At 39.1% G+C, this 22,223-nt stretch overlaps 1 protein-coding gene across 2 annotated transcripts in view; it reads left to right on the top strand.

Moving 5' to 3' along the window:
• LOC122447587 (ATP-binding cassette sub-family C member 4-like) overlaps positions 1-22,223 on the top strand; it is a 405,286-nt gene that overhangs the window by 359,209 nt on the left and 23,854 nt on the right. For both annotated transcript variants that reach the window (XM_043478281.1, XM_043478282.1), the window contains 2 exons: positions 7,478-7,633; positions 21,801-21,890. In XM_043478281.1, coding sequence (XP_043334216.1) covers positions 7,478-7,633; positions 21,801-21,890 — 246 coding nt within the window. The remainder of the gene's footprint in view (positions 1-7,477; positions 7,634-21,800; positions 21,891-22,223) is intronic.

Raw genomic sequence — 22,223 nt, 5'->3', positions numbered from 1 at the left:
GAGAATGGGCTATTGTTGTTTAATAGGTACAGAATTTCAGTTTTACAAGGGAACATATATTTCAGTTACAAGGGAACATATATTCTGAGGTTTGGTTATACAACAATGTGAATATACATAACACTATAATCACTTAATATAGTTAAATTAGTAAATTTCATGTTACATGTTGGTGTTGTTCAGTCACTCAGTCGTGTCTGACTCTCTGTGACTCGCATGGACTGCAGCACACCAGGCCTCCCTGTCCATCACCAACTCCTGGAGCTTGCTCAAACTCATGTCCATCGAGTCAGTGATGCCATCCAACCATCTCATCCTCTGTCATGCCCTTCTCCTCCTGCCTTCAATCTTTCCCAACATCAGGGTCTTTTCTAATGAGTCAGCTCTTCCCATCAGGTGCCAAAGTATTGAAGCTTCAGCTTCAGCATTAGTCCTTCTAATGAATATTCAGGATTGATTTCCTTTAGGATTGGCTGGTTTGATCTCCTTGCATTCCAAGCAGTCCAAGACTCTTGAGAGTCTTCTCCAACACCACAGTTCAAAAGCATCAGTTCTTTGGTGCTCAGCCTTCTTTATGGTCCAACTCTCACATCCATACATGATGACTAGAAAAACCATAGCTTTGAATATATGGACCTTTGTCAGCAAAGTAATATCTCTGCTTTTTAATATGCTGCCTAGGTTGGTCATAACTTTTCTTCCAAGTAGCAAGTGTCTTTTAATTCCATGGCTGTAGTCACTATCTGTAGTGATTTTGGAGCCCAAGAAAATAAAGTCTCTCACTGTGTCCATTGTTTCCTCATCTATTTGCTATGAAATGAGGGGGCCAGATGCCATGATCTTAGTTTTTTGAATGTTGTGTTTTAGGCCGCTTTTTCACTCTCCTCTTTCACTTTCATCAAGAGGCTCTTTAGTTCCTCTTCACTTTCTGCCCTAAGGGTTGTGTCATCTGCATATCTGAAGTTATTGTTATTTGTCCTGGCAATCTTGATTCTAGCTTGTGCTTCATCCATCTGGCATTTTGCATGAAGTACTCTGTATGTAAGTAAAAAAAAAAAACAGGGTTACAATATACAGCCTTGACATACTCCTTTCCCAAATTTCAGCCAGTCTGTTGTTCCATATCTGGTTCTAACTGTTGCTTCTTGACCAGTATACAGGTTTCTACATGTATTTTGCCACAATTAACATAAAAGACATAGCACCTGTGCTATGCTTTGTAATTTTGAGTCTGTATCTCACAGAACCCTGAGGTTTCTTAAGTTCAGGGAGCATCTTATTTTCATCTTTGTTCCCTAGAGAGTGGCATTTTACAGGTACAGAGAGGGTGCTGGGGACTGCTGGCTAGGAGAGTAACACACACATGTGAACAACCAGTAACCAAAACATACTCACAAGACAACTGGGTAAGCAACAGATTACATTAAATAACCACTCTTTAAAACTCTCCACCACAGACACACCTAGAGGACTATAGCCATGATATAATGAATGATACCCTTGTGACATGAAAGAATAAATATTCAACTTAATGCCCCAAAGAGATTCAGGGAGCAGCTTCAGTTAGTCACTGAGCAAAAGTTGGCTCCTAATTATTTCCAGTCTCATTATAGGTCAGGAAGAAGGTGAGGACTTCTGTGTTTGGAAACATTGACCACAGCTCTTGATGCAGCCCTGTCCCTGAGAGTGCTATAGGCAAATCAATGTTTCATTACTCATAACTCTGTGTCCATCAGATTTCACCTTGTCAATATAATTCCGTTAATTTGTGTGTGTTTCTTCCAAAGCCATAAAATATGAATTATCTTAGAAACTTCATATACAGCTTAGGAACATAACAGATTTGTATTCTTCCATCTTCAGTTCAGTTCAGTTCAGTTGCTCAGTCATGTCCGACTCTTTGCGACCCCATGAATCGCAGCACGCCAGGCCTCCCTGTCCATCACCAACTCCCAGAGTTTACTCAAACTCATGTCCATTGAGTCGGTGATGCTATCCAGTCATCTCATCCTCTGTCGTCCCTTTCTCCTCCTGCCCCCAATCCCTCCCAGCATCAGGGTCTTTTCCAATGAGTCAGCTCTTCGCATGAGGTGACCAAAGTATTGGAGTTTCAGCTTCAGCATCAGTCCTTCCAATGAACACCCAGGACTGATCTCCTTTAGGATGGACTGGTTGGATCTCCTTGCAGTCCAAGGGACTCTCAAGAGTCTTCCATCTTAAATCCCCCCAAATCATAGGACTATCTGAGATTCTAAAATGTTTGAGGGAACATTTAATTTGGAGACTGAATTGATAAATATGACAATCTGACTTTTGATCTGTGCCTTGGTCCACTCAGCATCACCATTACCTTCACTTCTGTGTTGTGAGATGATACCCAGGCAGTGTGTTCTTGAAATGATTTCACTCCACCTGTGTACAACCCAGTTTTCCTTTCCTACTCACCTATCCCAGTCCTGTCACTCCAGGACACGCCTTTGATGTTGGCTTTGGTTAAGAAAGGCTGCTTCAGGAGAGGGAAGGACTTGGGAGTGAGCCCACCCAGTGGAAGGGGTGCTCTTTGTCTTTCTGCCACATCCTCTGTTGTCCTGATTCATGGAAGTTAAAGTTAATAGGAAAGTATAGTTGGTACTATGCTGGTTTTTAATTCATGGACGAAATACCAAGTAAAAATAAAGATCCAGAATGAGGTAAATGCAACCCTAGGCTACCTGGGTAGATTTTGAACTTGTGCTGCATTTCTCATTTAGATGATTTTTGGTTGATTTGATAATTTTAAAGAGTCCTGAGCAATTGTAAAGCATTTTCCAGCTCTAGAGGTAGATTGATTTTGCTTTGTTATTTTTTTATTGCTTGGAAGTATTACTTGAATTTTTACAGATGCTTTCTATAATGTGTAAAAATATTGGTTTCCTGCATTTTCTCCTTTTTTTTACATAATATTTTCTCAGCAACCCCTCCCCTCACTTCCAGTTTGTCCCACTTTCCCTCCAAGTTTCCTGATTCCCTGTGACTCAGACTGTGTTGCTAGGGTCAGTATCACCTGCATCTCTTCGATCTTTTTATACAGAATCTCAGGCTCACTCAGACCACTTTCTCAGCATTGCGTTTGAACAGGACCTTCCGAGAAAGTCCTTTCTCTCCCATAGGCAGTTTTTGATGACACATAACCCATGATTCCCAAGAAATGTCCTTTGACAGTTTGAAACCAAACTCATGAATCACCGAAATGCCTGCCGTGTTTGAGTATGAGGTTCTGGAACGTTCTGCAGCACTTAATACCCTATAGATTTATTTACTTTCATATTTTGCAAATCACACCCTTACATTATAATCCAATTCTGTATGATCCCACTGCATTTGTTTGAATCTGTCCATGGAGTCTGTCTTCATCATAGGCAGTTTTCATCCTGCTTCTGCCTTCTCCACATCAGCCTCCTGCAGGAACTAGAGGGATTTCCCACAGGCTCAGCCCTGCCTGGACCTGAAGTCAGAGACAGCCCCACGCAGCAGCATATGTGCAGCTCTGTCACCACCTGATGGGATCCAAAATGAGTCTTGCTCCTCAAACAGGGCACGAAGTCTGTCTGGCCTGTTCCCCAGGCACCACGTGCCCCATTAGGCTGCAGGTTTCTCTCCCAGCCCAACTGTGGGTGCAGGTTCTTCCTGCAGACAGCCAACCCACCTGACCTCACATACCCTTTTTGCCCAGCAACGTCATTGCTCTTGTCCCACCCACCACATTATAAGCATCCATGTTCGTGTTATGCTTCAACTCTCCCATCATAACATCTGTATGTTAGACCTGTTCCTTTAACTGCAACTATACCTCTCCCTGCTTTCTCTGTTTTAGCTACACAGAGGGACATGATAAAGTGTCAAGCTATTCAGGTGATAAGAAAACCATCAGCAGATGGAAAAGAGGCCAACATATGTGGACTTGGGTCCCATCTTGTGACTTGTAGGCTCTGTTATTTCAGGCAGACTTAGTTACCTGACACTTTAGGCATGGCCTTAGATGGCCTGATACTTTTATCTTGTCCCTCTGTGTAGCTAAAACAGAGCAAATGGGAAGAGGTGTAGCTGCAGTTAAAGGAACGGGTCTAACATAGTGATCTTATGACAGGAGAGTTGAAGCATAATATGAACATAGATGCATAAAATGTGATGGGTGGAACAAGAGGGATGACTTAACTGAGCAAAGAGGGTACCTGATGTCAGGTGGGCTGGCTGTCATGAGTTTGAGCAAACTCCAGGAGTTGGTGATGGACAGGGAAGCCTGGCATGCTGCAGTCCATGGGGTCACAGAGTCGAACACGACTGAGCAACTGAACTGACTGACTGAAGTAATCTTATGCGGTCTTCCCAGGTGGCTCAGTGGAAAAGAATTCACCTGTAATGCAGGACACGGGTTCAGTCTGTGAGTCAGAAAGATCCCCTAGAAAAGGAAATGGCTACCCACTCTGATATTCTTGCCTGGGAAATCCCATAGACAGAAGAGCCTGGCAGGCTACAGTCCATGGGGTCACAAAAGGGTCAGACACGACTTAGCGACTAAACAATGACAACACCAACATAATTAAGGAAAGAGTTTATTCTGTTTTTCAAAAGTAGCACAGCTGGCATTCAGGTACTGAATGTGGTCCTTAAAATGAGGGACTGAGTCATGAAGCATTGCAGGGGAAGAATCTTCAGGTCTTGGCACCACACTGCACTTGGGGAAAACTGGAAGTAAGGTAAACATTTTGAGCCTATGATCCTGGGAAAGAAGTAATGAAATTAGAGTGGGGAAGTCAGAGGAAGCGGCTGTTTTGTGTGGGCCATTGGGTGTTGATCATGTTAGGTTTGGTATTGAAGAGAGATCTAGATGCAAATGTCTAACAAGTTGGTGTGGTCATCAGAAACCAACACCTCTGTGGTCTGGGAAAACAGCAAGGGGCCATCACAAAGCAGCTAAAATAATCTTATTTTGTCTCCAAATGTCTTTTTGTTAGGAATGCAAATTTATTCATGCTGGTGACATTCTGCATGGGCGATTGGTAAAACACATTGATGACCTGGGAAAGACTTGAGACTATAGTTTTGATTACTGAATGGTAGAAATAGGCAAAGTCTGGTTTTCTTTGAGTTGCCTTTTTCTTACTCTCCTCACTGGGGTTTGGAGCTCACAGTACTGTTGTTGTGAGCAGCCTGTGGCGCACCGAGAATCTTGGCCATTTGCCAAGAGTTTGTTCCTGTTTGCACAGGTGAATCAGTTTCAGTAGAACTGAGAGTGTGGAAACATACATTCTCATAGACACAGTTCTCACCTGTGTCCTGATTTGTGTTGATTTATATATGGGAACAGCCAGAAATACAGACATACCTGGTTTGATTGTGCCTCACAAATAGTGCTTCTTCTTTTTTTTTTTTTTTTAAATAAATTGAGCATTCATGGCAACCCTGCTTCGAGGAAATGGATCAGCACCATTTTTCCTACAGCATTTGCTCAGTTTGTATCTCTGTCGCATTTTGGTGATTCTTGCAATATTTCAAACTTTTTCATTTTGCTTTTGTTGCAGTGATCTGAAATTTAATGTCACTATAACCCAATAAAGGCTCAGATAATGGTTAATGTTTTTATAACAATAGTGTATTTGAAAATTAAGGTATGTACATTGTAGACATAATGTAGACTATAACATAGTGTCAATATTGTGATATTTATATTATTGAGGTGGTCTGGAATCAACTCTGCAATATCTTTGAGGTCTGTCTGTGCACAGAGCACAGGCGTTTTGTATATATATATATATGTGTGTGTGTGCATGTGTGTGTGTGTGTATATACACACACACACATATATATCCATACATACCCTAGACCTGCCTATGTACAGAGACTGGTCCATCTATATTATATAAATTAGAGTTTAATATAAGGTACAAAATGACTACAAAGATAATAAAATTAGGTAAGCCCTCTTTTCTTACATTTAACCTCTGTAATGATAAATTATTTTTTTAAATGCCATGACTGATTTTACAGACTTAAGATTCAATACTTTGGAGACATTCAAGTGAGAAAATATGAAAGGTTCTGAGCATGGGCATTCTGATAACAGTGCTCAGAAAAATTTAGTTCTCTGTTTGAATCCAAGAGTTTTAAAAATTTACTGAGTTAATTGACAAATGATTGAACACATGTCTTACACCCTTCATTGATCCCAAATCCCTAAATAGAGATGAAATCATCTCTTGGGAAGCTCCCACCAGGGAATTTGCAGTTGAGCAAGCTCATTGGTCAGAAAAAAAAAAAGTCTCTGCATACATATTAAATGCACACAGTTAAAAGCGAGTCTTTACAGTATAGTTTTATTCCCCACCAACATTTACCTATATTATACAGACTCTTTAATCTTACTGTTAGTACACTTAGTTTTTCTCTGCTTTTTAAAAAAATCTTTAAATTTTATATTATAGTTGATTAACAGTGGTGTGTTAGTTTAACGTGTATAGCATAGTGATTCAGTTATACGTATACATGTGTGTATTCTTTTTCAAATTCTTTTCCATTTAGATTATTACATAGCATTGAGCAGAGCTGACTGTGCTATACAGTAGGTCCTTGTTGGTTATCCATTTTAAATATAGCAGTGTGTACATGTCAAACCCAAACTCCCTATCTCTGTTCTGGTTTTAATAACTAGACTGACTCTTGACATGTATCTTTCCAAGATTCAGTTGTAAGTATTAATTTGTTATAAAATGCCTTTTGAGCTGCTCAAATGAAAGGCCCCATATAAATAGCAAACATTGTTTGTGTTGTCATTGACTCATTATGTGTATTCTGTCTATTGGCCACTGTCTTTTAAGACACTGAGAACTGCATTTTATAATTTTAAGATGTTTCCTTTCAAGATAGAATATAATCAAAATATTTAACATAAGTGTTTTAATTTCTCTACCAAAGAATAATTCCTCTTAAATAACAGATCCCTGAAAAAGTGAGTATTTGGTTATGTATCACACTTCTGACTAGACTTGACATCTCTGTAAAATTACCCATATAATTCTAAAAGTCAAAATACCCAGACAGGTAGGGATAAAGCTAATTTATAAGCTGACTTCTTACGGACCACTTAGAAGACTGTTGGCTTTTCAATGCTAGTGTATTGATTCTGTTAGTTTTCACTTGTCTTGTGACCATGGGGTCCCAACCAGGGGACATTTGTCAATGCCTGAAATTTTTGGTTGCCATAGTTTGTGGGGTGCTTCTGGTATCCAGTGGGTAGAGTCCAAGGCTACTGTTAACCCTCCAGAAATATACAGGGTAGTCCCCCATCCCCTCAACAAAATATCAATAGTGCCATCCATGTTTGAGAAACTTAGAGACTACTCTTTATATAGAACTTTCTAAAATCATCTTCAGCAATCAGATTTTCTGCTAGGTTGGTTGTATACTGTTAATTCTTAATCCTTCCTGGATCTCTTCACAGGTTGGCATTGTGGGAAGAACAGGAGCTGGAAAAAGTTCTGTCATCGCTGCCCTTCTTAGAGTGTCAGAGCCTGAAGGTGGAATTCTGGTTGATGACATCTGGACAAATGAAATTGGACTTCACGATTTAAGGAAGAAAATGACAGTTGCACCTCAGGTATGCACATCAGAGTATTCTCATGTGTTCTTTTTATGAGGCACCTGATTTAATTGCTTTTAATTTGATTGTTTTTTTTCAAATTGCATGAAGGGTTGGTCCTTTTTCTCCCAATAGAGAATATTTTTAGCAGTAGGTATTTTCAATAGGCATTTTATCAGATACCAAACTTTGTTTATTCATTCATTTGTTTCTTTTGTGTGCATGTTATTTAATAGCTGACCCAGACAGATTTCTGGACTTAGATTTTTTTAGGTGTCATGATTTTGTCTATTGATAACCACATAATTCTAAGGCAAAATGATAACTGGTTTGTGTAGCACTGGAGAGGTTCCTATAGGGAAAACAGAATTTTGTGTTTTAATGATGGAATTTTGTTGTAGGAAATAAAGCCACTTTTTCAAGCGTGATTATCTCCCTGGAGGACTTTCTGTGAAACTGTGGGGCTTTGAGGATTATAGGATGTATAGATGCTTTGGGGAGTCTTTTAGAATTCAGCTATTAGTAAATTATTTTAACCAGGGAGGCAGTGCAGAATAATGAGTTAGAACAGGGGACTTGGAATTCCATCTTTCTGTACCTCAGTTTTTTCTCCCTTACAAGGCAGCTAACAGTCCAACTCATTGAGCTGATGTGAGGGCTAAATGGGCCAGTGCATGTGCAGTGCTTCATGTAGACCCCATACATGATGGTTGTGATGATGAAGCTTTGAATTGATCATCTCTTCCTGGGCTTTGATTCTGTTTTCCTTTGTTCTGATTCTTTGTTTTTGTTTATTTTGTATGGGTTTTTTTTTTAGTTCATTGTTTTTATTCTTCTTGCTAAAGAAATATGATTTTTAGGGAGTGTTTTAGAGGCTGAATTATATAAATATGCACAATAGAAACTGCTGAAAGTTAAAAATAGTATTATCATCAGTTCAGTTCAGTACAGTAGTTCAGTCATGTCTAACTCTTTGCGACCCCATGGACTGCAGCACGCCAGGCTTCCCCGTCCATCACCAATACCCAGAGCTTGCTCAAACTCATGTCCATTGAGTCGGTGATGCCATACAACCATCTTAACCTCTTAACCTCCGTCATCCCCTTCTCCTCTGCCTTCAATCTCTCCCAGCATCAGGGTCTTTTCAAATGAGTCAGTTCTTCACATCAGGTGGCCAAAGTATTGGAGTTTGAGCCTCAACATCAGTCCTTCCAATGAATATTCATGATGATCTTCTTTAGGATGGGCTGATTGGATCTCCTTGCAGTCCAAGGGACTCTCAAGAGTCTTCTCCAACACCACAGTTCAAAAGCATCCATTCTTTGGTGCTCAGCTTTCTTTATAGTCCAACTCTCACATCTGTACATGACTACTGGAAAAGCCACAGCTTTGATTAGATGGACCTTTGTTGGCAAAGTAATGCTTCTGTTTTGTAATATGCTCTCTAGGTTGGTCATAACTTTTCTTCCAAGGAGCAAGTGTCTTTTAATTTCATGGCTGCAGCCACCATCTGCAGTGATTTTGGAGCCCAAGAAAATAAAGTCTCTCACTGTTTCCATTGTTTCTCCTATCTATTTGCCATGAAGTGATGGGACTGGATGGCATGATCTTAGTTTTCTGAATGTTGAGTTTTAAGCCAACTTTTTCATTGTCCTTTTTTACTTTCATCAAGAGGATCTTTAGTTCTTCTTTGTTTTCTGCCATAAGGGTGGCGTTATCTGCATGTCTGAGGTTATTGATATTTCTCTAGGCAATCTTGATACAAGCTTGTGCTTCATCCTGGCCAGCATTTCGCATGATGTACTCTGCATATAAGTTAAATAAGCAGAGTGACAATAAACAACCTTGACGAACTTCTTTCCCGGTTTGGAATGAGTCTGTTGTTCCATGTACGGTTCTAACTATTGCTTCTTGACCTGCATACAGATTTCTCAGGAGGCAGATCAGGTGATCTGGTATTCCCATCTTTGTAAGAATTTTCCAGTTTGTTGTGATCCACACAGTCAAAGGCTTTGGCATAGTCAATAAAGCATAAGTAGATGTTTTTCTGCAACTCTTTTGCTTTTCCGATGATCCAGCGGATGTTGGCACTTTGATATCTGGTTCCTCTGCCTTTTCTAAATCCAGCTTGAACATCTGGAAATTCATGATTCATGTACTGTTGAAGCTTGGCTTGGAGAATTTTGAGCATTTCTTTGCTAGTGTGTGAGATGAGTGCAATTGTGCAGTAGTTTTAACTTTCTTTGGCATTGCCTTTCTTTGGGATTGGAATGAAAACTGACCTTTTCCAGTCCTGTGTACTCTGCATATAAGTTAAATAAGCAGGGTGACAATATACAGCCTTGACATACTCCTTTCCCAATTTGGAACCAGAATTATCATATGATCCTGCAATTCTATTTTAGGATATATACCCCAAATATTGAAAGCAGGGTCATGCGGAGATCTCTATATATTTGTGTTCATAGCAGCATTATTCACAATAGCAAAAACATGGAGTCACCTAAGGTTCCATTGACAGATAACTGGAAAAGCAAAACATCGTGTGTATATATATATATATATACACAATGGAATATAATTCAGCCTTAGAAAGGAAGCCAATTCTGACACATGCTGCAACAAAGATGAACCTTGAGTAAACTATGTTAAGTGAAATAAGCCAGTCACAGATGATAATTGCTGTATAATTCTATTAATATGAAGTACCTGGATTAGTCAGTTCATAGAGACAGGAAGAACGGTGGGTGCCTGGAGTTGCAGGGAGGGGAGTTGTTTAATGGCTATAGAGTTTCACTTGTGCAAAATGGAAGGAGTCTGTGGCTGGATGGTGGTGATGGCTGTACGATAATGGGGATGTATTTAATACCACTTAAATGTACACATAAAGTCATTAAGGTGGTAAATATTATGTGTTCTTGTTGAGTCACTAAGTCATGTCTGACTTTTTGCACCACATGGACTATAGCCTACCAGGCTCCTCTGTCCATGGGGATTTTCCAGTCAAGAATACTGGAGTGTGTTGCCATTTCCTCCTCCAGAGCTTCTCAACCCAGGGATCAAACCCACATCTCCTGCATTGCAGGCATTGGCAGGCAGATTCTTTACCACTGAGCCACGCTATTTTGCCACAGTTTAAAAATAGTTTTTAAAAGATATCCCTTTCAGGAAAAATGGGAAGAAATTTTCAGCACCTGTAACCCTTATATTTAAAGATTTCCTCTGGCTACCAGATTCATGACTTAGTGGTTGCAGTAGAATGCAAGGAGTTTAGATTCCCAAGTTTTGATTGTAATTGTACCAATCTCTGAAATGAATCAAATGAGACTAGTTAGCAGAAATAGTGGATGTGTCTAAGTCCTTTTATATCCTCAGATGAAAGAATCTATAAATGTGCCCTGTGTTATTTTAATACCTCTTAATATAAAAAAAAAGGTTGTATGCTTGTGTATATAAGAGAACTTTATCAATAAAGAAAAATGGGATGATTCTTGGCCCTGCTGGTAATATTTGGAATCACATATGAGAGAAGACTAAACATCCCTTGACATCACCAGGTTTTGGTTCTATTCCATCAGTCTCCACCCTACTTTTGATCATGCTCTGTGTACACACTCCGGAGGAGGGGGAGAACGTGATTACAAAGCAGTGCTAAACTTTGTATTCAGGTAGATAATGATCACCAACCATTATAACTACAAAACTTATTATTCCACTTTATATGCCTTTGTCTCCAAGGCACAATGTTGGTTGATTAAAGAGAGTTTCTGGAGAGACCCCGCAATGTGTAAAGTTCTCAGGAAATGATACAGAAGGAAGCCAGGGATAGAATGTTTAAGGGTTTAGACCAAATGTCAACATGACCCACATTTTAATTCCTGCTCTGCCTCTTATGACTGTGAGGATTTGGTGTCACTCAGTTTCCAAATTTCAGACTCCTTGTCCTTAAGCTAGATCTAGGAATTACTACTGCAGAGATGTGTTGTGAAGATGTAGCTGGGTGAGAAAATGTTTGTGTCCCATATCTGGTTCTTGAGAAAGCTCAGTCAGTAGTAATGATCATTATTCTTAAGGATTAGGGCACTGGACTTTCAGAGATTATTTCTACTTAAATAAAAAGAGTAACACATTCTGGAAACAATTTTGCTTTTCAATTTCTATTTATGGTTTTTTTGTATGTGATTTTCTTTATATTTATTGGTTATAAACCAAATTATTTATATAAATTTAAACAGTAAAGCAAAAAATAAAAACCAGAAAAACACCCCCCACCAACCTGACACACACAATAGAAGTTTTGGGGAAAAGTAAAACAGAAAAATATGTCTAAGCTCTTTTCTATGAGGAACAAGAGGAGAGAATATCAATTTTTAATTTTGTTTTGATATCATATTCCCCTCCCACTAGCTTCTTTCCTGACCACCACCCTGTACCCACTCATACTTTCCAGTCCCCCACCAAGACCTCTGGCTTTTTTCTCGGCCCTCCCCACATTCTTGACTATGATCTCCCTGTCCTTGAGGACGGGGCCTGTGTCTCTCATTTCTGTTGCTCCAGTGCTTGTTGCAGACTCTGACAAGCTACACAGGTATTAGTAATATTTCCAAAGGTTTGTGGAGTCCTTAACAGGTTTTAGCCTTTATCCCTACCATGTCCCTGGTGTCTCAGATGGTTAAGCATCTGCCCGCAATGCAGGAGACTCAGGTTTGATCCCCAGGTTGGGAAGATCCCCTGGAGAAGGAAATGGCAACCCACTCCAGCACTCTTGCCTAGAAAATTCCATGGATGGAGGAGCCTGGTGGGCTACAGTCCATGGGGTCGCAAAGAGTTGGACACGACTGAGCAACTTCACTTTCTTTCACTACCATGTCCTAGTTAATCCTCACAATCCTCCTGTTTTCCTTATCTGACAGATTTAAAAACCAAGACATGTGAGTTTAGAGCATCCTTGGTGGCTCAGCAGTAAAGAATCTTCCTGCCAATGCAGAAGACATGGGTTTGATCCCTGGGTTGGGAAGATTCCCTGGAGAAGGAAATGGCAACCTACTCCAGTATTCTTGCCTGAGAAATCCCATGGACAGAGGAGGCTGGCAGTTAGAGTCCATGGGGTTGCAAAAGAGTCAGATATGACTTAGTGATTAAACAACAGCAACCGTGAACTTAACCCACTGCCCAGGTAAGCAGCAAGCAGCAAAGTCAGGATTTGAATTCTGTGTATGTCTGTTTATTTTTTTTAAGTTGAAGTATGGTTGTTTACAGTGTTTCAAGTGTTCAACAAAGTGATTCAACTTTATATATATGTATGTGTGTATACATACTGTGTGTGAGTAGGTATATTCTTTTTCGTACTCTTTTCCATTATAGGTTATTACAAAATACTGAGTATAGTTACCTGTACTATACAATAGATCCTTGTTCATTTTTTTATATACAGTAGTGTGTATCTGTTAATCACAAATTCCTGATTTATCCCTCCCCCCTGCTTTGCCCTTTGATAATCTTTAGTTTGTTTTCTATGTTGGTGAGCTTATTTCTGTTTTATAAATAAGTTCATTTCTATCATCTTTTTTAGATTCTACATATAAGAGATATCATACTATATTTGTCTTTCTCTGTCTGACCTACTTGATATGATAATCTCTAGGTCCATCCATGTTACTACAAATTGCATTATTTCATTCTTCTTTGTGACTGAGTAATATTCCATGTGTGTGTTTTTGTGTGTATATACTGTGTATATGTGTGTGTGTGTATATATATATATATACATACATACACATATATATATATGCATACTACTTGTTAGCACTACTAACAAGACACGGAAGCAACCTAAATGTTCATTGACAGATGAACTGATAAAGAGGTGCTTTTATCTGTTGAACTGATAAAGAGGTGCTTAATGTCTTATAAGCACTACTTACAAGACAGGGAAGCAACTGATTTATCAGCTTATCTGTCAGTGGACATTTAGGTTGCTTCTATGTCTTGTAGCTAGTGCTGCTGTGAACATCGGGGTGCATGTATCTTTTGAATTAGTGTTTCTGTCTTTTCTGGATACATGGCCAGGAATGGGTTTGCTGGGTCATATGATAACTCTTGTATTTTTCTTTTAAAGAAATTTTCTTACTGTTTTCCATAATGCACCAATTTACATTCCCAATTTACCAACAGTGTATAAGGGTCCCCTTTTCTCCATACCTCCTTCATTATTTATTTTTTGTAGGTTTTTTAATGATGGCCATTCTGTCTGATGTCGGGTAATACCTCATTGTAGTTTGAGTTTGCATTTATCTAATAATTAGTGATATTGAGCATATTTTCATGTCCCTCTTGGCCATCTGTATTTCCTATTTGGAGAAATTTCTTCTTAGGTCTTCTGTCTGTTTTTTGATTGAGTTGTTTGTTTTTTTGATATTGAGATGTATAAGCTGTTATATATACAGAAATCTGTTGCACTTCTATGCATTAACAACAAGAAAGCAGAAAGAGAAATTAATGGAAATACCCATTTATCATTGCATGAGAAAATGAAGAAAAAGAACCTCAGAATAAACCTACTTAAGGAGACAAAAGAAAACTATAAGACACTGATTAAATTTAAGACAACGTGAACAGTTGGAAAGATATACCATGTTCTTAAATTGGAAGAATCAATACTGTTAAAATGACCATACTAGCCAAGGCACCCTACAAATTGAGTTCAATTCCTATCAAATTAACAATAGCATTTTTCATAAAACAAGAACAAAAAAGGTTAAAATTTGTATGGAAATACAGAAAACTTTGAGTACTAGAAACAGCCTTTAGAAAGAAGAACAGACCTGGAGGAATCACACACTGTGACTTCAGACCATACTTCAAAAGCTACTTTAATGGAAACAGAATGGTGATGGCACAGAAATCAGACATAGAGATGAGTGAAGTAGGATAGAAAGTTGAGAAATAAACCCACACACTTATGGTCAATTCATCTAAGACAAAGAAGGTAAGACTATATAATACAAGGGAGAAAAGAGAGTCTCTCTAATAAGTGATGCTGGGAAATCTGGACACAACATGCAGAAGAATGAAATTAGAATATTCTCTAACACCATATACAAAAATAAACTTAAAATGAATTAAAGACCTAAATGTAAGACCAGGTACAAAACTCCTAGAGGAAAGCATAGGCCAAATACTATTTAACATAAATCACAGCAATATTTTCTTGGTTCCATCTCCTGCAGTAAAGGAAACAAAAGCAAAAATAGACAAATGAGACCTAATTAAATGTAAAAACTTATGCAAAGCAAAGGAAGCCATAAACAAAACAAAAAACAACCTATGGAACAGCAGAAAGTACTTACGAATGATGTAACCAACAAGGAATCAATTTACAAAATATACAAGCAGCATTCAAATTTGAGGAGATTCCCAACTCCAGAGCCTGAGCAGCTAACTGTTCTGTTAGTGACTTCAACATGCTGTTGACTGTGATCCACAGTCAGACTTTTTCATATTGTGATTTCATGCTTGTGCAAACATCTCCCTCTCTCACACACACATACACACACATACTGAGACACGAGAAACAAAAATTTTATGAGACAATGTTATTCTTGCGCTGTGCTCCAATATGTTCTATTATCTATGTTCTATTTTAGTTCATACAAAAGAAAAAAGGATGGTCACAAGCCCACAATTGATATCACGATTCACTGACTGTACCTGCAGTTTCCAGACATGGCTCCTCATTGTCATCCCTTTGGACTGGGCTTCTGGTCCATGTTAACATCACTTTAGGAGCTTCATTGTTGTTTCAGGTTCTCACAGCAGAGCCTGTTTTCCAGTAATGGAATTAGGGCTCAGGGAGATTTGTAACATAATCTGAACCAAATAGCTAATAAACTGTCCTTTTTTAAAAATGTTTGTTGAATTGAATGATGTTCTCATCAGATATTTTCCCATTTTTTCCTACCAACCCACTCAAAAGGATTCCCCAAACCATAACAAACATGAATAAGTATAGAACAAAACTGGAAGATACTACTCCTAATGTTATGTTTGTTATTTGGACAGTATCTGTTTAGAAACAGATTTATTCACTTATACATCATGGGCTAATAAGTGTCAGAGAAAGATACTCAAAATCTCGCTCCTCCCCAGCCAAAAGCCCTTTCTCTTTACAATGTCTAGCTGGCTGTGGAGGTGGAGAAAATCTGTTGGTTTGGTTAATTAAGCTACTTGTTTAAGTACAAAGAGCTTACATCCCTTTTCTTCTGAAATGAATAGGAAGCAATGATGCCTGTGTCTCAACATCCTGATTTAGGGAACCTGGGAAGCTGACAGCAGACTCTGTAGAGGGGGAGCTGTTTCTGTGAGTTGCCCCACTTAGGTGATCCAGGCCTGCATTATCCTGCTTAGTTCCCTGCTCCCCTGTGATCCTAGGAGCAGTGGTGAGCTTCCAGGGTCATCTCTCACTCTCTGTCTCCCAGGCTCACCCCCATCACTGTTGACCCCACCATGAGCAGATCAGAAGTGGGGTAGGGGAGTGGTGACATAGACCATCGGTCCTGGAGTCCGGTAGGGAACTTTCAGAGACAAATACTGTATTCTCAAGAAAGTACTCCTCACTTTGTGTTCACAGTTTCAGTAAAAAGCAAAAATGAAACTGCTTCCTAAATAATTTCTTTAAACAGAACAGGTAGCTGAAGTGTATGTATCCTTTGTGCTCACAACCTGAAGTATTTAGTTTTAAGTATTCTCTGCAGAAAGAATATCAAGGAGAGATTATATTCAGGAGTAGCTGCTTATCTGAAAGGATCTGGAAAATGAATTTCAGAACCTCTTCAGATGATTCTCTGGACCGTGAGCCCCTTATGCTGTTGGCACAAAGGAAATATTTGCAGTTGAAGAGGGATTCCATGCACATTCAGTATTTATGTTTGCACAGCAAGTGTTGGCACAAATCAGCAGCCATCATCTTTATCATGATTAATCAGATTCATTTTTATATTTAATAGGTTTTTTTTAAAATCAAAGCAAAAACATGGTAGTTGTTAAACAGCCCTCTCTGCTCTTTCTTATTTCTGTTCTGTGAGTTTTCTGCAGCAGGTTGAAGGTGAACTAGAGCTGTCTCTCTGACTTCTCTGTGATTACCTGGCTTTCTTTCCATTTTTTCTTGTTGAGAAAAAGAAAATAGGTGGATTACTATACATTTCTTTACTGTTGTTAAGATATACAGCTAGAATCTAGCCTAATGCAGTTGGCCCTTTGTTCCTGACACTGAGGTCTCCATTAAATCCCATGGAACTACTTCCTGGAGTTCCTGAAGGACTTCATGGGACTTAAATTCTTTTTCCTTTCTTGGAAAAGAATGTTTTCATCTGAATATGGGTGATGATCATAACTGCTTCCCTCATGGCTCAGTTGGTAAAGAATGCACCTGTAATGGAGGAGACCATGGTTCGATTCCTGGGTTGGGAAGATCCACTGGAGAAGGGATAGGCTACTCAATCCAGTATTCTTGGGCTTCCCTTATGGCTCAGCTGATAAAGAATCCACCTGCATTGTGGGAGACCTGGGCTCGATCTTTGGGTTGGGAAGATCCCTGGAGAAGGGAAAGGGTACCCACTCCAGTATTCTGGCCTAGAGAATTCCATGGACTGCATAGTCCATGGGGTCTCAAAGAGTCGGACACGACTGAGCGACCTTCACTCACTTTATGGGTGATGATCAGTTCATTCAGAGGGTTTAGGATTAAAAAAGAAGAAGAAGAAGAAAACAAGATTAAAGCAACTTCATGTGATTCTCACGTTCTTGAAACAAGAGACACTAGCTGCCTTTAAATAAGGTGCTCAGATTAGAAATGAGAATGTAGCCTTTCTACTCAGATTAGAAATGAAAACATAGCCTTTCTACATTTTATGAAGGAAGCAGCAGTGGTAGATACACTTGAGAATATACTTTAGTGGAAGGCAGTTTCCTGGTTTGGGACTGAGATGATCAGGGCACAGTGCTGTGCTTTATCTGCTTTGTTTGTAACCACTTGTGTGTTTTTTGCCTTCATCCCAGGTTGTTTAAGCATCTGAAATCTAGTGGTTAGCCTTTGTAAAATAATGAGAGGCTTGTCTTCTAGCACCCTTTACGAAAGGTTTAGTATGATTGCTGTTTCCAGTCCTGCAGTTATGCTGAGGGATTATCAATTTACTACATTAAATGTTCTGATTCAGAGTGGCCATTTTTGGGTCACACACTGTCTTGCCACTCACTTGGTTCATTGGACCCAGGGTAGATAAGGTGTCACTGGGGAAGCTGGAAGAAGACTTGAGGAGCTGTGGGGACTACACAAAGGTTTTTTCTCTCTGGGCAGCAGCAGCCAGGTCTTCAAAGACTACTGTTATATTAAGACAAACAAAAGTAGCCCATGATCAAGTGGGTGCTCAGGCCCAGTGCTACCAAGGTCAGCAGGGAGGTTGTTTACAGAACACAAGGTAAGAGGGGGGGAGAGAGTGGGGCAGGAGAGCCTGAATGACGCTATTTTGTCAGTTAATTTCTCCACACACACCCAATATGAACTTGTGGTATTTTAGTGAGAAAGGGAAAAATTACTACAGAATATAGCACAAATGATAAATTTAAATAGTGTAAACTTTAAACCATGATGAAAGACAGTTTTTAATCTAATGCTTCATTTAAAATATTACATTGAATAAGTGTCTGTTTTCCTGACTCTGTGGTGCCAGCTCTGCAAGTGTGCACTCAGTCATGTCTGACTCTTTGTGATCCCGTGGACTGTACCCCATCAGGCTCCTCTGTCTATGGGGTTCTCCAGGCAAGAGTACTGGAGTGGATAGCTGTTCCCTTTTTCAGGCGATCTTCCTGACCCAAGGATCCAACCCATGTCTCCTACATTGTGGATTCTTTACCTATTGAGCCACTTACTCTTATTATATGGGGTTTAATTGTGTACTTTCAGAAAAAATACACATGAGACAATAAATTTAGTGTATATTTACATGAAGGTTGTGTCTCCTACCATAAATCTCTACAATGAAGTGTTCTGCCTGCACTTATTTATAAGATTAATTCATTAACTTTATTGCTTAGAGGTGAGTAATTTAATAATATCTATCAGAAGTGATCACTGATTTGACCCTTATTTGCCCTTGTGGTATATGTCTACTGTGAGCACATTTATTACTTTTTGAAGATAATGGTTTCTTATTTGGCAAATGTTGGAAGTAGAATGAGTAGAAACTGAAATGAACACCATGCATAAAACACTCTGACATATTAAAACAGACTGATCACAAATTGCCTGCTGGCTTTAAAGAAAAATATAACTTCAATCAGTTAATGTTTTAATTAGTCATTCTTTTTATTCAGCAAGTTTTGATTAAAATTTTACTGATTTTGAAATGTCTTAGCAGAGAGAAATAGTCTTATTTACTAAACTATATTCTTCCAGTTAATACTGCTAAATAAACATGCATAATTCTCAATATATGCTTTTACAGTGATGGTATAGACTTGAGCGGGGACCCTTATTACAATGGGAAATGCTCAATTTCTGTTTTTTTGTATGACATTCAGCAGTAGTTTGGTGATAATTAACAGAACCTCCTTAAGGCCTACATAGTGTCTGAGGGCTCTGATGAAAGCTCAGTCTGAAGCAGCTGCAGGTGCTGGTCAGGGTCTCAGAAGTGAGGGACTCCTCCTTCTGCAAAGAATCCTGCTTTAGTCCCCTAGTCTTTGAAGAACTTCATCCTCTTCAAGGAGTATTCTGAAGAGAAGGTGAGGGAGTTAACAATAAATAGAGGCTCTAATTATGAAATTGGTGATTGAACTTTAAATGGGGACACTGTGCCTGTTCTCCTGAATCCCCAAAATGGCCCTTCACAAATGTGCTAATACTGTGAGGCTTTTCATTGTTTAAGGAAGAAGAAAGGTCTTTAAAAAATAAGCTGATTTTTTTTCATAGACTATCTTAGATAACACTTTTATAGACTATACTTTGAAAACCAGGTGGATGCTTCCTACCTTAGATGTCTTAACAGGATGTGAACTTACTTTATGAGAGGAACCTGAGAGAAAAAATGGTCAGGTCATGTAAGCCAGGATGGGCAAAGAAGCATTCCTGTCATCACTGTAAGCAGAGAGACCCCATCTCACTTTTCCCAGTTGGGCTCAAAGCTGATTACTTAAGCTGGCCTTTTTCAAGTCCTTTATCTCCTCAAACACGAATGCTTGAAGAGACTCTTGTTTTGGGCCCCAGAGTAAAATCCTGCCATAGTTTAGAGCCTTGGAGGGAAGGTGGAGGAATATCGCAGACCAGTCTCCTCTCTCCTGGTGACATCATTTGTGTAAATCTAATGGAAACAGCTAAAGGAAAAGAAATTGCCTGCATGTTGGAATCTTACAAAGAATAAAAAGTTTTTCTAAATGGAGTAGAGTGATGATTATTCCCTGACAAGGAACTCTTACATTGCTTAGATGGTTGTTTAGTCTTTGGTCCTAAATTCCAGAGTTTTAAAGGAGGCCTTAAATGTGGTTCTTGTGATTTTTTCAGTTCAATTCAGTAATCATTTTGAAACATCCTGTGACCTGTGATTTTCAGTGCTTTAGAGGCATATTGGCTGCTTGCTCAACAATGTGCAAATGAAGCTCCCTTTATAAAGTCTTTCTAATTTTGGATTCTACTTAGGGGGTACATCTTTTTTTTTGATGGCACACCATGTGTTTTCTGCATCCATTTCTCTCTTATAAGACTTAAAACTAGGACAATCGGGAAAGACGATGTGGGAGGCTGTCATTCTTCTTCATGGCTGGAGTGAAGAAATATCTATATTCATTTTCCTTCTCAGGCTTTTGTGAAATGAGGAGGAACAGAATAGCTCTAAGGCCAGGCAGGATTTGAACATGGTGATTTTGACCAGTTCCCACGCACTTGTGGAAGAGTCAGGTCTCCTCTTATTCCCATACATGTGCATCCCTGGTCTGCCCCCTTCATTGAAAGGAGCCAATTGGACTCTTCTCTGCTGCTCATATTCTGTGTCCTGGGTTACTAGAGCCTTCCAGAAGAAACTTAAATGGCCTACATGAGCTTATGTACAAGATTCTCTCTTAAACACAGAAAGAAAGAAAAGAAAGAAAATGCAGTCACTCAGTCTTGTCCGACTCTTTGTGACCCCATGAACTGTAGCCTGCCAGGCTCCTCCATCCTTGGGACTTGCCAGGCAAGAACACTGAGTGGGCTGCCATTTCCTTCTCCAGGGGATCTGCCCAACCCAGGAATCAACCCCGGATCTCCCACATTGCAGGCAGACTCTTTAACATCTGAGGCACAAGAGGAGGCATATATTTCCAGAGTAATTTACCTGTGGCTCCTCCTGAGGTAGATGAATAGGAAGAGCTATTAAATTAAAATAATGTTATTATGACACAGGTCACAATGGGTTTCAGGTCCTCCTGGCTTTTCAGTTAGTAACGAGGTTCTGTGAGGCATTCTGTCTTGATGCATAGGTGAGAGAACATGGGACCAGCTGGTGAAGGACCAGGGGAGATCTCTCCTTAGAAGGAGGAGCCACAGGCCCCAGGAGCTGACTTCTGTTTGCACGTGTGGGGATGTTCATTCACATCTATGGAGAGAGTCCCCACCCAGAAGGCTGTTTTACCAAATGGAGAAAGGAATCCTAGTTTATTCTTCAGTGCAATGTGAAAATAGTTAATAATTTTGCTTTGAGGCACAAACTTCAACTAATCATGCTATTGATGTTTCCCAGCATCACACCAGGATTAACAGTTAATTTATGTAGATCTTGATGTAAAGTTTCTCAAATAATTATATCCTCATTGTGTGTGTTTGTGTTTAAGCAGATATTTATTACTAGGAAGATATTTAAAATCAAACAAACAAACAAACAAATCTTCCTTACTCTTCTTCAGTTTCTTTCTTAATATGAAAGGACTTCTTCAACACTACCTTCTGTTAGTGTTCAATAGTCCAGAGGATATTTTGTAGCATACTTTGTACAATGGAAAATTATTTTAGAGATACTATTTTGTAAACATACATTTGAAACTTTATTATTAATAATCACAGTGAATTTTGATATTTTATATTTTATTTCTGTTCTGTAAGCACTGAAATAAAATGAAAAGAGGTTAAGGTAAAAATATTCACTATTTTGTTGCATTTTAGGAACCTGTTTTATTTACTGGAACAATGAGGAAAAATCTGGATCCCTTTAATGATCATATGGATGTGGAACTGTGGAATGTCTTAGAAGAGGTAATTTATTAAATGTAACGTGTAAGCATGAGTATATATGTGTGTACATTTTTAACATTGCAGGTCATTAAAGGGAGCTTATCAGTTGAACTGACTTTGTTTACCTCCTAGGAAAATACTGATGACATGAGTGCACTTAAAATGTGTGTATTGATGATGGTGATGAAAACCAACAATATAATGCCTCATGTTTCTATTTTTTCTTTTTCCCTAATAGTGTGAGCAACTAGATACAGTATCTTGTCCTTAGCAGAACACTAAATTAGATGTTAAAGCTGTGGGATCAAATTCTACTAGTGACCTGGTGAATTAATTACCCTAATTACCCTCCAA

Source organism: Cervus canadensis, chromosome 9 (assembly GCF_019320065.1).
Source record: "Cervus canadensis isolate Bull #8, Minnesota chromosome 9, ASM1932006v1, whole genome shotgun sequence".
Classification (NCBI taxonomy): Eukaryota; Metazoa; Chordata; class Mammalia; order Artiodactyla; family Cervidae; genus Cervus; species Cervus canadensis.
Note: the sequence above shows the minus strand (reverse complement) of the source record. Positions and strands in the feature narration are given on the sequence as shown.